This window comes from Opisthorchis viverrini (genome assembly GCF_000715545.1).
Source record: "Opisthorchis viverrini unplaced genomic scaffold opera_v5_365, whole genome shotgun sequence".
Lineage (NCBI taxonomy): Eukaryota > Metazoa > Platyhelminthes > Trematoda > Opisthorchiida > Opisthorchiidae > Opisthorchis > Opisthorchis viverrini.
The window spans coordinates 37,075-53,634 of NW_008752028.1; the positions used below are offsets into that span (position 1 = coordinate 37,075).

Sequence of the window (16,560 nt, forward strand, 5' to 3'; positions counted from 1 at the left end):
GTATTCTTCTGCATTCCTTGGTGGTTTGTTAATCCTTCTTTTATGCTCACCAATTCTGATGTGCAATTCCCTGACAGTTTGTTCTATATAAACCTTAGCGCAATCGTTGCAGTTAATTTTGTACACAGTCCCTAGTCCTTTCAACCGGCAAGGGATCTTTCAACTACACCAAAACTGAGCGTAGCGTTTTTCCCTCCTGAAAAGCTACTCAAATGTTGGCTACGTTCAACAATCTTTGAATAACCTCCGATGTTCCTGCTTTATATGGAATGACTGATGTGCAAATCCACTGGAGCCAATATCTTCCTTAGTTGACGCCTAATCAAACTCACTGGGTATCCTATTTCTTGAAGTTTGTTGGCAATCTCGATTTGAGCTGCCGTCCGATCGATCTCTTCTGTGCACAGCGCTCCAACTCGACGAAACATCAATGAGAAAATGCTGGCGTACACGGACTTTGGGTGGGTTGATGAATAGCTTAAGACGGTTCCTGTGTCTGTTGGTTTCTGGTAGATAGTCGCTTTCAATCTCCCACCAACCTTATGTGTTATACAGTCCAGAAAGGGTAATGTGCCCGAAGTGGACTCTATTTCCATGCTAAACTTAAAGTGTGGGTTTAAACTATTGGGATAGTCGTGGAAGCTGTTTACGTTATCTCGTTTGGTTACAACGAACGTGTCATCAACATAACGCCAAAAAGACTATCAAGTTTTAGACTAATCTTACGGATGATATCTAGTAGCAAGCTGACAAAATTCCCAATTTGGAAAGGACAACTTATGTTGCGGGATATAAGCAAATCAGTCTGCTCAATGTCAAACTGACAACTTACAAATGACTTGGATGGGAAAAGTTGCGATAGTTTCTTTGTTGGAGACATTGAGCGCAGCTAAAAGTGTAGGAAGAGGCACGGGGCGAAACTAAATAAGTAGTTGGAGAACCCGGTTGAAAAAAACAGCCGAAAACGGGAAGCTGTTGAATCATCAGCAAATTTGGAGTACACTGCCGAGGAGCAAATGTGCATAGGTGGACAAAACCAGCAGTAGACACAACAAGTACTGGAAACTAGGAAAATTCAGCGGTCACTGATGTGCTCTGAAGCAGCTTGATAAAAGGACCCGAATTTAAACAGGGATCCAAGACTCATGTTTTGGATCATCGTGGTGCGCCATTTGACCACAAACGTCATTAGCATGCTGATCTGGCCGAAAACTCGTGATCGATTGCAGATCGATAATAGTAAATCTGCCCCTAAGCTCATCGGAAACACCGACCACTTGTTGATAATAAATTAGGAATTATGAAATGAAGACGTTACATACTGAAACAAAACAACTCCATATTCGACTGACTGTATATTCGATTTTGTGTACTTGAGACAATCTTTAGCGTGCACGGGTATATTCACGTGAAATGATGAAATGTATTCATCTGCATTTGCAGACGATTCGACCGTGATCAACAGTCTAGCATTATGACGATGTCACAGTTCCTTCCTTCAGATTAGGTGGTCTATATACGATGACTATGCCTCTGGGTAACCGCTTTCAGTGGTCTCGGCTCTGACACCTATAGAGTGATTTCGTTGACAACAGCGGGTTTTGTAACACTAAAGCACAGACGTAAATTTCAACAGGAAACAAGGAAAGTGTCTAGTCACAAACCACTCTACAGAGTTTACTCTTATACAGCCGTCATTTTTCGCCGGTACGCACCGGCCGTCATCGTGAGATCTATCCGGAACCGCAAACAATTCGATTTAGAGATTAAAAAGTAGAATTAAAAACAGACTCAGAAATAGAATTATCCCTTGCACTACGAGTGGACTTCCCATCTGAGAATTTGTCACTCGAGGATCCAGTACTAGATCACATGATGTGGATCACATGTGGTACTATCTCTTGTCTAAATATGAGCTAATCGGGCTGTCTATCAGCTGCTCACTGCTCAACGTTTACAGGCTCGGCTGCCAGTCACGAAGCCGTGAATTCATGAGATTCACACTTAGAACGATCCTTGATAAAGATAAAACAAATGCACAACGCTCCTCGGCCTTTCAGCATGAAATTTCTCTAATCGCAGAAAGAAGTCTATATACAAACGTTTCAACTCCCCTAACATTGTAGTGTACGCTGTCAAATAGTTATATGAAACTGAGGAGGTCGATTCAGTCACCATCAGAAGTCAAAGAATACAGAGGAAACTTGGGACTTGTTGAGGATAACGGTGTTCTGAGTATACTCAGCAGATATGCCTTTCTTGTCCCATATCTAAAACCTTTAAGAGAACCAGGCCAAAAAATGGTATGAAAATGTATCCCGTAAATCCAGTCGTATAGTTCTACAAAAACGAAAAGGACATTAAAAGAAAGGCAAGTAGCAACGAAGGCAAAGCGAGCGCAAAGCAAGTACTCGGTGACCAACTTTCTTTTCCCCTATCCCTTCATCATCAATCGGATTAACTCTCTTCAGAGGAGCAACTTAGCCAGTTCAAGTTTTGCTGCTGTTAGGGAGCATTGAAAGCCGTTTCTGGTGGGAACCGAACCTCTGACAAGCAAGACGAGTATTTGTGACCATTACTCGATCGTCTCATGGTGAGCAGACATGGATTTCTTAGGTCTTGGCAGACAGACCTGCTCGAACTTTATGTGACGGGACAAGCTTATCTGACATCTCGTATGGCGACCCAGTATTTGGCCTGGCTTTGTGTCGCAAAATCGCCTCTTGAAATCCGGCAATTAGTCACGAGTCATCAAAGTATTCCATCACCAAATGCGTCGCAGTAAACGACGTAAACATATACGGAATATCTACATATTCCAATTTGACTGAACTCCATAATTATGGAGCAAAATCCTTGCAACTAACTACCGGCAACTAGACTTTCATCAGTTGAATACAATGGACGCGAAGACGTTTGCTTGCAGTCCTGTTTCTACGGAACATCATGGTGTAACGGCGATACTACTGATGGGGAGGCACGCGAGTAGTATGTTGTTCGTAGAATTTCGCTTTGCGTCTTTTGAAAAGGGGCGATCTGTTGCGGAATCTTAGAGCCACTTTATAACATTCACTTGGATTTGACTGACGAATCAGTGGAGTCAATGAATCCCCAGGAAGGTTCAAAAAGACGCGTTCGGGAGAAGATGGGTGTCCAGTTTTTGTAAATAAGATGCAAATGAGAGTTTTGCCTCCCTGTTCAGTGGTCTGTAACCGGTCATTTGGCATTTCCTAATAAGTAACTCCGCAGTGAATGCCTTCTTCCTTTCAACGGTATTCAACGAAAGTGTGTTTATGCAAAGTAAATCTACCTGTCAGAAATGAGTAAGATTTGAAACATATTACAAGCCAGCGGCAGAGCTGAATTTCCAGTAAGTCCATCATCAATCCCTAGTGGATGAGAGATTTGGCCTTAGCAGGCTTACAGCTAGCGAAAAGTTTCGATGGAAATTCGAGGACTAGGCCACCTAGTGAGCCCGAAAAGGAAAAAGAGAACCGTAAAGGATTGACAAAAATTCTCATCGATCTCATGGGCAGAATTACAACAGATGGTTTTGTTTATTTCCATGACTATCAGATAGACTGCTTTTCAGCAGCAGAAACTCTTACCAGAGGTCTTCAGCTACACTGTTACCCAGGATTTCAGTCTAATTCTTCATTCATATTCACGAGACTGCCATGTGACTGCCATCTTCATCATTAGGGTTGAGAATGGCACTTCATTGCTGAACGAAGATCGAATTTTGCGGAAAAAAGAGACGCTAGTAGGTGAGGGATGATGGATCTGACTCTAGCCGACCCCCAACATTCTTGAGTGCTTCAATATCCAAGCACTCAGTCAGACAGCTTGAGAAAAAAGCGAACGCCACTGATGCCGATTGGCCATCATTTCTTGCGATGCCTTCAGCTAAGTGCGAAAGGGGGTAACGGGGACCCCGTCCCAAAAGTGGACAGCACCGACGAAGTTCATTCACACATCCATTCCAAGTCACACACTGTCCATCTTGCAGTTTGTACCATTACGAAGTAGAACAGCAGGCCTCTCGGAAGGTGAGGCTATGGCATGCACCGCAGCCGGTGATGCTGAGTATTCTGCTTGCGTGAAACACCTGCTGCACAAGCCAAAGTGATTCATTGCCGTCATTCAACACCAGAAACCCTTCGAGGGCGTGGATGGTCAACAACATAGACACTTCACATTGTCTACGTGTAGAGGCCGTGCTCACTCTAGTCTGGGGTACACGCGACCCGTGGTGATATACCTTTTTGACAATAAAACTGATGCAAATGAGCAAACGTGATTCCAATCTTTGAGCCTCTTTATTCGGAGCCAAGTTATTCAGGAGTACCCATAGCTTCCAGGGCTTCTCCTTGGATCAAAAGGGAGAATCCATGTTCCGAAGCATGACGTTGCACTTTGTAAATGCAAGGCGCATGCTAACTGATGGTACTATGATTATAAGCTTAGTTAAACTGTAGTTGTACAATTGAGTCCGGAAATTTTATCCGGCCAATGACTCATCGAGTTCAACCAAGCTTGTAACGCTATTATCAGTTCGAGTTCATTCTCTTTACACTTGCAAGATTGCTCATAGTAAACCCGGATGCCAGAGTGTGACATTTTCATCTTAGGATCGATAGATTAAGACGATCACGTGGTCTGAACCTGAAGAGCATCCATGTTCGTTGATCTCTGCTGAGGAAATCCTGCATTCAAGCAAACCTATTTGGTCACCTGAGCACACTTATGTGAACTGTTTCTTAGTAGTTACAGACAATATGCGCTATGTGGAAAAAGTCACGTGTATTTCTTTTTTAAAGTCTTTTTGACCTAAAATCTTCAAAATAGACTGCCCAAGGTGATTATGCTCACGCACTACGAGGGATCGTTCCAAAATTAGTACACAAATGAGCGGATTTCAGACTGTCCTTTTTTTCTCCACTGTTTGTCACACATTTTATTGAAAAAATACGTGCACCAGCGATACAAACACTCGTTAATCCCAGAAATCTTTGTTCTTTGCTGACTAAATAAGGGTTCACTTCGGTTCAGCTGGTCAATCAATACAAACGTACGTTTGAAATTAAGTGTGTCAGCTAGCATAAACTTAATAAAAGATACCACAGGGATGAAGAACACTCTCTATGTCCAAACACGTCAGATGCAGGACATTCTGCTCATTGAAGTCTTTGATTTGCTTTCCCAGACGCGAGGCATCATCCTTTGAATGTATTTTCTCAACGAACTGGCCAATAATAGATTGAGAACTGTTTTCGATTTGTTTGTAATCCACCTGCATTCATACACCAATATTTCGTCTTCAAGCTTCCGCAGCGTGAGTTAAATATGGTTATTGAGAATTGCCGCCACTGTTGAACATTGGATTTTTTAAACGATTATGTCCTTAAGGCTTGTTCTAGGAGGACCGTGCCTTAAGGATGTTACAAGAACTGGTTTTATCGTTGTGAAATACTGGATACTCACGACTTGGGGTTCATATTTCCAGTGGAACCAAGAGTTCACTTCCGTCGCAGTACGTCAAGGACCCGATCGGGGCAGTCGTTGTTTTTTCTCATAGACTTTTAGTCAAAGGCATCTCAGATGTTATTATCTTTTTTGAATGTGGTAGCATCCTTGGGTTTTTAAAGGCCATTTTCGGAAACAGCCTTGGCTTGGCTTGGTGAACTTAGGCTTCCGCAGGGCTGCTTGCATCTTGAACTTTGGATGTTTCAGCCAGGTTTGAGAACTTGACAATGACAAACTGATTTTCGGATATCTTTAAACTCCCGATAAACCCTTGCAGTTCTACCAACACGGATGAGAATGCCCTTCACGAAGGCATGAAAGATGGCTATGCCAACAGTGCATTTCGATATGTCTTCATACTCGGTGGCGATGAATTTTTTTATGCTCGGAAGTGACGCTTCCGTAGTCATTGAAAACGCTGACGGCTCCTGTCACCATGTAGATGAGTGGTGAATTGTTCGAAGGCATTTTGGTCTTGATATGGACTTCATCCTTTCGAAAAACCTGGAGCTGAGACGGAGGCATTCCTTCTCCTTTGTAGGACGATCACCGCAAACGAAGATGGACTTGGTTAGAGCAATTTCAATTTTGAGATCCTTCGTTTGTTAGGGGGCGTGATTGCAAACTTAGAGGCAGTCTAGACAACATCGTATTGCGATACTTCGAGTATGGTACCAATTGAAACATGATGTGGCCCGGTGTAACAAATTCGTTCAAAACAGACCGTCATAAACGAGAAACTCAGCCGGATTCAATTCCTTCTTGATGTGCTTGTTGGTTCTTTTATCCAACTTAAAAAATGCAGAGATACAAGCTTCTGGGTTAGGTTTAGGAAAGTCTGATTTGTTTGTCAAGAACGATGCTCGGAACAGGACTGACCTAGCGAAAAACCCACTTTAAGGAATATTGGAAAGCATGAGAATGTGTTCGAATATTGGATGATCGCCATTCTAAAGAGTATCCGACTTGGGAACTGACATACTTGTGAGCATCCTTGTCTGTTTTGAGGTGTCCGCAGAATTAGCGAATATACACTCATCTGAAAACTAATTTGGTTCTTTCGAGAGACTCACCTGGAACCCAGCTGAATCTCTCGTTTTTATGATCTTCTCAGGCAACTGAATGGGCTGCACCACGCCGTCTCATGTTTCAGTCGCTACGATATTTGAAATATCGCGATAGATGTATATTTGTAATCTACTACTCATAAGGTTGCTGAAAATCCATCGACAGCCCACGGCCGGTTTCGCCTGGTGCAGCACATTCAGTTGCCTGAGAAGATCATAAAACCGAGAGATTCAGCTGGGTTCCAGGTGAGTCTCTCGAAAGAACCAAATTAGTTTGCAGATGAGTGTATATTCGCTAATTTCGTGCAATTTGGTTTCAAGTAGAACATAAGGTTGGCGGAAACCCGGGGACTGCGCCTACCTGATGAGCCCCAAGAAACGACGAAACCGGTCGTGGGCTGTCGATGGATTTTTCAGCAACCTTGTGAGTAGTTTCCTTTTCACGTATTCCTACATGGTCGGATGAAGCGAGTGATGAAGAAAAAACACTTCGCATTACGTACTACTGACTACATAAAGGTTACCACAGCTGATACCGACAACGTATAAAATAACCTAATAAAATCTATGAGGAATGATTGAAGGACGAAGCTAGAAGAAAACCTCAAAGTACTGTCTGCTTCCGAACACGGCGAGATTTTTTCGACTATACGGCTGATGCAAACATAGTGAGAAAACGTTAGTGGAAAACGGGTTTGAACGTAAAAATCCAACTTGATTTGTGTAAAACACTGATAGCTGAATCTACTGTATGCCCATCAATTGTTGAATAGCTTGGCTGATTTCAAATTCCTTTCCCTGGACTTTAAGCAGATCAAGCTAACTCCTTCACTCATTTGCCCCTCCGCACTGGCCATTCTCCTTACCACAAGCGCCGCCTTATCCGACGACTCTGGTACCCTGGCATACGTAAAGTTGTCGCTGACCATTTGCCTGTACATGTTGGTAACCTGAAAGCTAGACTTGATCTGAAGTATTCTGTCGTGATTTCTACCAATCAGAATACCGACAATGACCTTGAAAGAAACGAGCCAACATCCCCTTTGATGTTGTCTGGTATGCGGACGTTGACACTTCACTGTACGGGTCAGTGACTTGCGCGCAAATTGAGGCCTAGAACGTAGGTTTTGTTTAACAATTTTGCTCACTTTGTGTATGTAGTGCCGTAGGGGATTCAAGCTCGGTTTCTCCCTGTGGTATTCGGGATTTTCAAACACACGCGTGACTCAGAGTTCTGTATCGAGAACCTCAACACCGATGAATGATTATTCGCATAAAACCAATACCGCTGAAAGTCAACCTGGAGCCATGGGAACAGAAAGTCTATGTTTCGAGACCTCAGAGCATTCAAAGCTGTTTTAAAATGATCCAGGATGCAGAAAAGGACAAAGAATCTATGAATATTTCTGAACTCAAGTTTAGGAGATCGATAAAAATACCTTGGCGTTAGAGGTAAATGCATTTCGCTTCACATCGTCTCCCCCAGGTGTCTTGCCACTATATGACCTCAAAAGGTGACGCACAGTTAGGCAAGCCGGTCAATGATCTGATTTACAATAGCGGATCGTACAGTATGATGGACATATATATTGAAATACATATAACAGAACAAGTTACCTGGCTCGACAATTACGTAAGAGTTTCGGTGATAGAGTTGGGTAGAACAAAGTACCAGAGGTATTTGTGATCCCACTGGGAATTTTTATACACACAGCAATATTGAACGGCCCACTTGCATTCTGAACGAATAATACAATTCAAAAAAGCCATCTAGCTACAACATATATCCAATTTGTTTTTTTACATAAGATGCCAATCACAGACTCTAATTTAACAAGGTTGTAACCCACCTCGTAATCACTCCGACATGAGTAATGCATCGGTGACAAGATGAATGGTAGCTTATGAGAATTTATCGATCGATTGAAGCCAAGCATATAAGAGATACCTTGATCGGATTTCGCTTGACACAGTTGGTGCTGTGAAGTTGGAAATAGTGCGGTAGTAGCCAGCATTGATTTCGGTGGAACAGACATATTTACGTTTACTGAGAGACTGACGCACGCGCTGGTGGAGTGTAGCTTTTTTGGTGAGTAAATCAATGGGATAAGTCGCTGGAAGGTGATCCACAAGTAGAAGCCGGCTAATGAACAAGCCTGTGCAATTCATCCCGTGGCTTTGCGTTACTGAAATTTCGCGCATACTATTCACGCTCCAACGGATATCCTCGAGTGTAGGAATCGTTTTGGGAGCAGAACAGAGGCATTCTGATTTCAAAGACTCTTAAAAATAATTCCACTAGAGAGTTGGTGGTATAACCGAACTTAATTCCCACTGTCGATGCATCATCAACCTATGACTCGGCAAAGTAATCCGAAAAACTTGAGAAACCTAGTGTGAAATTTTGATTAGATTAAGAAAGATAAGTCAAGTTGAGAACATTGTAAACGATGTAACGGGGATGTTCAATCGATAGGTGAAAAAAACGTGATCAGTTTGAACAGCTAACGAAAGTGGGCTTCGCAGTTGGTACACTATGTGTGTTCTTCAAGAAGCTGTTGAAAATAGGTCCCAAGAAAACACAGGCAATCCTGACCATCGATAGGCATTACAGAAAGTAGCTTTTGAGTTCGTACGTACTCACGATCAGCTGATCACCCCAGACAGCAAACGAAATGGTAGTGGTTAGGTTGAATAAGCTAAAGAGCGTACATTTGCTGTGATGTTCTTGGTGAGCAATTGATGCTCTGAAGAGTGATTAAGTGAGCGATAACACGTTCCAGGCTGATAGGCAAAAAATTAATCGACAGGCTTGGTCGCTTTCAACCACGACGAGGAGCAATGCATACAAAGTGAGCAGAAAAAATTCCTGTGGAAAAAGGGGACTCATGAAATGCGGCACATCCCAAATCACTGGGTTTTTATGAAGGCCCAGCAATGAAATAAAAACAACTACATTGTGTTTCGCGTAGAGCGTTTAAACAGGAACGGCCATGTTGCGTTTTTTTGGAATTCAACAAAACAACACATGCCTGTCAACAGTCAGCTTCTCCGAATGGAGAAGTCATCGGTTCTATCCCCTTACCACGATAACGTAACGATATAGTTTGATCTCCATTAAATGATAAGGTGTGTTGTGGAAAACACGTCGAAAACAGGTTCCTGGGATGGACTAAATTTCATTTGGTCGCTACTTCTCTGATATTTGTTTAATCATCTAGTATGTGCTGTTACATACGGTTAACTTTCACAGTGTTGCGAATCAGAAGAAGAGTTTACTCTCCGATAACGTCATAATGAACGGCTGAGCATCACTTTAGAGGAAGGTGCCATAATCTGGAATGATCCGGTGTCCGCTGCGAAGTTCAAACAGCCAAAATCTAGCACAGTACGTCAGAACATCTAGAAACAAGAAGTGGATTGTAAATCAAAACAGTCTCGATGCTGGAATCGACTAGGCATCACGTACGTTTGAGCCCCTAACTACGCGCAAGACTAATGAAGGCTATCTTAGTTACGAAAGTACAAAAATCCCACAATATTCATTTTGGTTACAGTCATTCTCACTTCGCCTAGCCATCTCATGTATTGCCTCCAACTTCCAGAATATTCGGCCAATGGGAGTGCGGGTAGCCAAATGAGCGATAAATAAATCCAAGATCCACTTGTATGGGGTTTAGAAGACGGAATATATATCCCAAAGTGTCACAGTCAACTTGCTTAACAGTTGAACAATATTAAACCAAGTTCAGTAATGTGGTGGAGGATATGTGTGAACAGATCAGCAAAATCATAGCCGTATATGCTGAGTGTAAACAAAGCAAGCCAAAACGGCACCAGAAATTCGCTGTATCAGAAACAACTTGAGGGCCCATTTGACAGTCTACTGTGATTTAGAAAGCCAGCCAACTGGTTTACCTAGAAATTTTGACAACGAGGCAAGACAAAAGTCACCGTTTGAGACCTGTCTGTAAAGATTGTTAAAACGAACCCTAGAACGTTTCCCGCTGCGTTTCCAATCCAACAGTATAGTTTCGACTCAAACAACTCATTTCCCAAGAACTAACATCTTTTCGTTAACGTGTAGAGGCTCACTATATTTGACCTCGAAAGCGCATATTCTGGAAAAAACAGTTGTAAACCAGAGCACGTGCTTAACGTTTGCCCAAAACTCTCAACCGCTCCTTGAACCGATTTGATCTTGGTACCCTCGCATAAACTAAATAGCAGTCCCATCAATGTGTTACTGAAAATTTTGGAACAACTTAGGAGTGCAGACTCTAACCGTGAAAGTTTCCATGACACAACAGTCTAGAGCAACAAAATGTGTGCAGGATCTTGAAGAAAAAGAATCACTTGAATTTCTAACGTGATGCTCAGAATGCCAGCATTAGAAAGCAACAAGTAAATTAAGCGAAGGTCTTTGTAACTTTCTTCCAAACGTTTTCGTCAGAATGTCCTTCATCAATAAATCTCAAGTCCGCCGCCCCTAACCGTTTGTAGATGATCACTTTTCTCAGCGCTCCGTTGACAGTTTAAGTACTGCCTGATAAGCAAAACGTTTTCAATTCGAGGTCTTGTGTTCAACAGACCATACTCCGTGTACACACGAGCCTAACAGGTCAAACAGAACGCGAACGTCTAACACTAACGATCGTTTGTTTCACCTGTCGGTCTACGGTACATCACTCGCTTGTGCATTGGTCGCTACAGCATCAACTCAATATCGCAGTAAGTACGAGAAATGTGTTGGAACATTGGTAGCACGGATGTATCCATTGACAATTGATCACGTGGCTGTTGATCAGTCCACTGAGCTTGCATGTGACTTGCAGACATTTCGTCAGCATTCGAAGAAACGCCAGCGGTGCACTGAACGGGTCTCCACGAATGACGACGAAACGTCTGCAAATCAGTTGCCAATCATGGTGAACAGATCAATAGCCACCTGACTAGCTACAAGTCTGAGAAATATCGCCTACTCTAATACATCACCATATGCTCTCTATCAGCTGAAGTTGGGTGCCTGTATACTCACTCAACGGCATGAGCACTGTCATGTGGGTTGATCCTCGAAGCCCCAGAAAGGAGTCGTTTAGCCCGTGTCCATCTGAAGCGGCCAAGCAAGATTTCGCATTTGACTTACTTACAAAGATATCGGTAGCTAAATAATGACGCTATATTTTCAGGATGTTTGCCATCATGCTGAGAGCAGCCCCAGTGATCTCAGCGTAGGACTGGATTACGTTCAACAGTTGGCGGTGTTCGTTTAGCTACTTGAAACTAAATTGCACGAAATTCGCGAATATACACTCATTTGCAAACTAATTTGGTTTTTCGAGAGACTCACCTACACTCAGCACATTCTATTGCCTGAGAACATCACAAACGAGAGATTCAGCTGGGTTTCAGATGAGTCTATCGAGAAACCAAATTAGTCTGCAAATGAGTGTATATTCGCTAAAGTCTACATCTTTCCATACGTGTCTTTACACATACGGTGTCGCGTTTTATTGATACGGCTCAGAATTTCACAATTTTTTGCTCGTGTTTCTGCGCGCCACTCCACTGAGCTTCCCAGAATATGCCCGGTTTTTATATAGACATCGTAAAATCAGGTTAGATTCTGTTCATCTCCAAACAGGACAGCGTCACCATTAACTCACTTCTAATCCAGTTTACCTCTTCATGGACTTTTGTGTCACTCAAGTCACGCCCAATATTCCAAACTCCTATCCAGTTACCAGCTTTCTGTCGTTTCACACGAACCGATGCTTCAAACTGTGCCCATCAACACCCACCTTCAGACGTGTGAAGTAATTCCGTCGTATTTCTGTACAGCACCTGTCATCAGGATCTTGTGGCACTGTTTCGTAATTTTGTTCAGCGAGCAGTTGTGTCGAATTCGTCTACTGAAGATCTTACATGGTCTGTTTGATAAGACGCGAATCTAGCCAGCTGGGCACCAGCCCCATTCATCAGCTCTCGACTAACTTGATGCGGCAGCCACTAGTAAAATCAATGAGCTCTTACGACAGATACACCTATTTGCAAATCAATTTGGCTTTCATAAGAGACTCAAGCGAATCCCTCGTGTATATATATGCTGCACAAAGGTTGCTTCATGTTTCACTTGGTAAAATATTCGAGATATCGCGGCATATTTTTGCAATCGGTCCGATTCGGGTTCAAGTAGAACGGTTCAAGTGGCGGAAACTCGATAAAATATTCGAGATATCGCGGCATATTTTTGCAATCGGTCCGATTCGGGTTCAAGTAGAACGGTTCAAGTAGACGGAAACTCGAGGAATACGCCTACTTGATGAGCCCCAAGACAAGCAAAACCGGTCTTGGGCTGTCGGAAAGTTTTTAGCAATTAGTTCTTTTTTTTCTGATATCGGCCAGAAAGTTTTGGCCTAGCGAACCTGTCCCGCATCCAACCCATCGGCAATTCCAACTTTTTTCGAATTAAGCCTAAATGCCCTGGAATGATGTCGCTGAATGAATGATCCTGCCCAGTGTTTATTGGTCCAAACCTAATATCCAGTCACCCAAGCAAGGGCTCAATGTGTATGGCGGTTGACACAGTTCCGTTTAAGGGGGCTGCAAATTAACCTTCGAAAAGAAAAAGTAAAGCATCTAAGTGACAGCTGGTTGAACCAGAAAAACAGCCTCCACTTGGAAACACCAAACCAGCCTACAAACTTTTGACCACCCGACGCTCACTTGCTAGCCACCGCGTTGAAGGTCACTGCCGTTAGATGAGTGCACGGCGTGTGTGAATTCAGGTGGATTTGTATGCTGAAATACGTGGTCGAATCTGACTACTGGTGAATAAATGGAATTTTCATTAAAGCTTGGAAGAATTAGTACCATTCATCGACAGACGAATTCCAATCAAATCTAGACGCTATAGGAAACCGAAAGTAGCCGACATGAAGGTATAACCTATCTCATTCGGGTGGAAAACGTGTGCTCATCAATCCCCAATCAATCAATCATCAGTTACAGGTGATGAAAATCCGATCAACCTCATTCGTCCGTCACATACAAACGAGAGCGGAAAGGTCATAAGTTTTCAAAACCTTTCCCAGTTGCCTGAAGAGTAAGATTATTAAGCTGCGGAAAATATGCTCAAATTATTCACCAGTGCGTTTTCACACTCGCCTGTCACTCGGTCAATATCCAAAGTGATTTTAATGAACCACTGATATTCCAGTAAATGTTTCTAATCAAAGACTGTTGATTTTCGCGTCAAATCGGTTTTTTAAATGAGAAAATCAGGGATCGGAAAGTTTTTAGCAATTAGTTCTTTTTTTTCTGATATCGGCCAGAAAGTTTTGGCCTAGCGAACCTGTCCCGCATCCAACCCATCGGCAATTCCAACTTTTTTCGAATTAAGCCTAAATGCCCTGGAATGATGTCGCTGAATGAATGATCCTGCCCAGTGTTTATTGGTCCAAACCTAATATCCAGTCACCCAAGCAAGGGCTCAATGTGTATGGCGGTTGACACAGTTCCGTTTAAGGGGGCTGCAAATTAACCTTCGAAAAGAAAAAGTAAAGCATCTAAGTGACAGCTGGTTGAACCAGAAAAACAGCCTCCACTTGGAAACACCAAACCAGCCTACAAACTTTTGACCACCCGACGCTCACTTGCTAGCCACCGCGTTGAAGGTCACTGCCGTTAGATGAGTGCACGGCGTGTGTGAATTCAGGTGGATTTGTATGCTGAAATACGTGGTCGAATCTGACTACTGGTGAATAAATGGAATTTTCATTAAAGCTTGGAAGAATTAGTACCATTCATCGACAGACGAATTCCAATCAAATCTAGACGCTATAGGAAACCGAAAGTAGCCGACATGAAGGTATAACCTATCTCATTCGGGTGGAAAACGTGTGCTCATCAATCCCCAATCAATCAATCATCAGTTACAGGTGATGAAAATCCGATCAACCTCATTCGTCCGTCACATACAAACGAGAGCGGAAAGGTCATAAGTTTTCAAAACCTTTCCCAGTTGCCTGAAGAGTAAGATTATTAAGCTGCGGAAAATATGCTCAAATTATTCACCAGTGCGTTTTCACACTCGCCTGTCACTCGGTCAATATCTAAAGTGATTTTAATGAACCACTGATATTCCAGTAAATGTTTCTAATCAAAGACTGTTGATTTTCGCGTCAAATCGGTTTTTTAAATGAGAAAATCAGGGATAACTCGGTGCTCTGCACTAACCCAGGCGACCAAACACCTCATCCGAGAGCTCCCACCACTGACTAGCAGCTCCGACATATGCGACAATCCTCAGGTATGCTCCGTTTCTGCCGAACACCGTCGCATCCACGTAATTTAGTGTCCCAACGCTCACCGCTCACATCGGAAACAATCTCCGTTCCGTCCTCGACTAATGTGTTTGAACTCCACACAGCACACTGAAAAGAAGCGCGAAATCTGTTAATCAAACGATTCTCACTGAGCCATTTTGAGAGACACATGCACGGTCATCAAATTTCTCACTACCTGGATTGCAGTCACAGAAGAGCCGATGCAAGCGATACAAGCAGCACACTTGTGAGTCAGAATCAGGTATGTTGTCGGATTGGGTGAACAATAAAACCGCATGACTTAATGCAGTGGCATGTGTGGAGGCATGAGGCACGCGGAACGAACACCATTGTATTCTGCGACAGCTTGTGAACTGTCAAGTCATCTAGAATATTCCTAGTTTCAATGAACATATAGATGCATTTTTATATTTATAGGCCCAACGTGTGTATAGGGAAACATTTTTTCACAAAGTACATCTACTCTCAATTCTACGTGATTCATCAAATTTACTCTTCACTATTGATTATTGATGTCAAACAATCTGGGGCTACCTCATCGCTTCGTTTTTCACTTTTTTCTTCGATTTTACGTGTAAGGCAGATGAAGAAGTACTGAAAAGCTTAGTTTCGCTCTTCAATGAAAATATCCTAAATGACTTGACAGTTCTCAAGCTATCATTGAATAGAATGGTGTTCGTTCCACATGAGGTTTCTGCTAAACGAACCTCACGCATCCACACATGCCACTGCATTAAGTCATGCGGTTTTATTGTTCACCCAATCCGACAACATACCTGATTCTGACTCACAAGTGTGCTTCTTGTATCGCTTGCATCAGCTCTTCTGTGAATGCAATCCAGATAATGAGAAATTTAATGACCGTGCATGTGTCTCTCAAAATGGCTCAGTGAGAATCGTTTGATTAACAGATTTCGCGCTTCTTTTCAGTGTGCTGTGTGGAGTTCAAACACATTAGTCGAGGACGGAACGGAGATTGTTTCCGATGTGAGCGGTGAGCGTTGGGACACTAAATTACGTGGATGCGACGGTGTTCGGCAGAAACGGAGCATACCTGAGGATTGTCGCATATGTCGGAGCTGCTAGTCAGTGGTGGGAGCTCTCGGATGAGGTGTTTGGTCGCCTGGGTTAGTGCAGAGCACCGAGTTCTCCCTGATTTTTCATATTTAAAAACCGACTCGACGCGAGAATCGGTAATTTTTGATTTGGAACATTTGCTGAGATATCACTGGTTTATCCAATCACGCTTGTTTTGTTTGCGTGAATACTGTTATCTGTTTACCCAACCAATTGGAGGACCGTATATACTCTTAAGTACATTGCACTCACCTCATCCAGACAGTATGGTATCAGCGGTTTGGACCCGCCTGTTAGAGGCACTGCGCAACGCTCGCCCCCCTAACTTCGTATTCGAATTCCGCCTAGATACGTCCAGTCCGTTAAATGCTACCATCTTGTTCAATATCATGGCAAGGAGTTCGATTAGACTGAATTTGTCTTCCGGATTTACGGGATAAACTATATTATTGAAGTTGTTCCAACTGTCCCCTAACGTTTTGTTTATATGAAAGCTTCACGTAGTTCCACAGTAGTCCTCAATCAAACGTCTTCCGTGAGCT

The 16,560-nt window shown here is 42.9% G+C and overlaps 1 protein-coding gene across 1 annotated transcript in view; it reads right to left on the reverse strand.

The window, feature by feature from the left end:
• The window catches only part of T265_15156 (hypothetical protein), a gene marked incomplete at both ends in the record, with an annotated part of 70,195 nt that overhangs the window by 36,852 nt on the left and 16,783 nt on the right, over nucleotides 1–16,560 (reverse strand). The window contains 2 exons of the mRNA XM_009176834.1: nucleotides 833–889; nucleotides 8,227–8,285. Coding sequence (XP_009175098.1) covers nucleotides 833–889; nucleotides 8,227–8,285 — 116 coding nt within the window. The remainder of the gene's footprint in view (nucleotides 1–832; nucleotides 890–8,226; nucleotides 8,286–16,560) is intronic.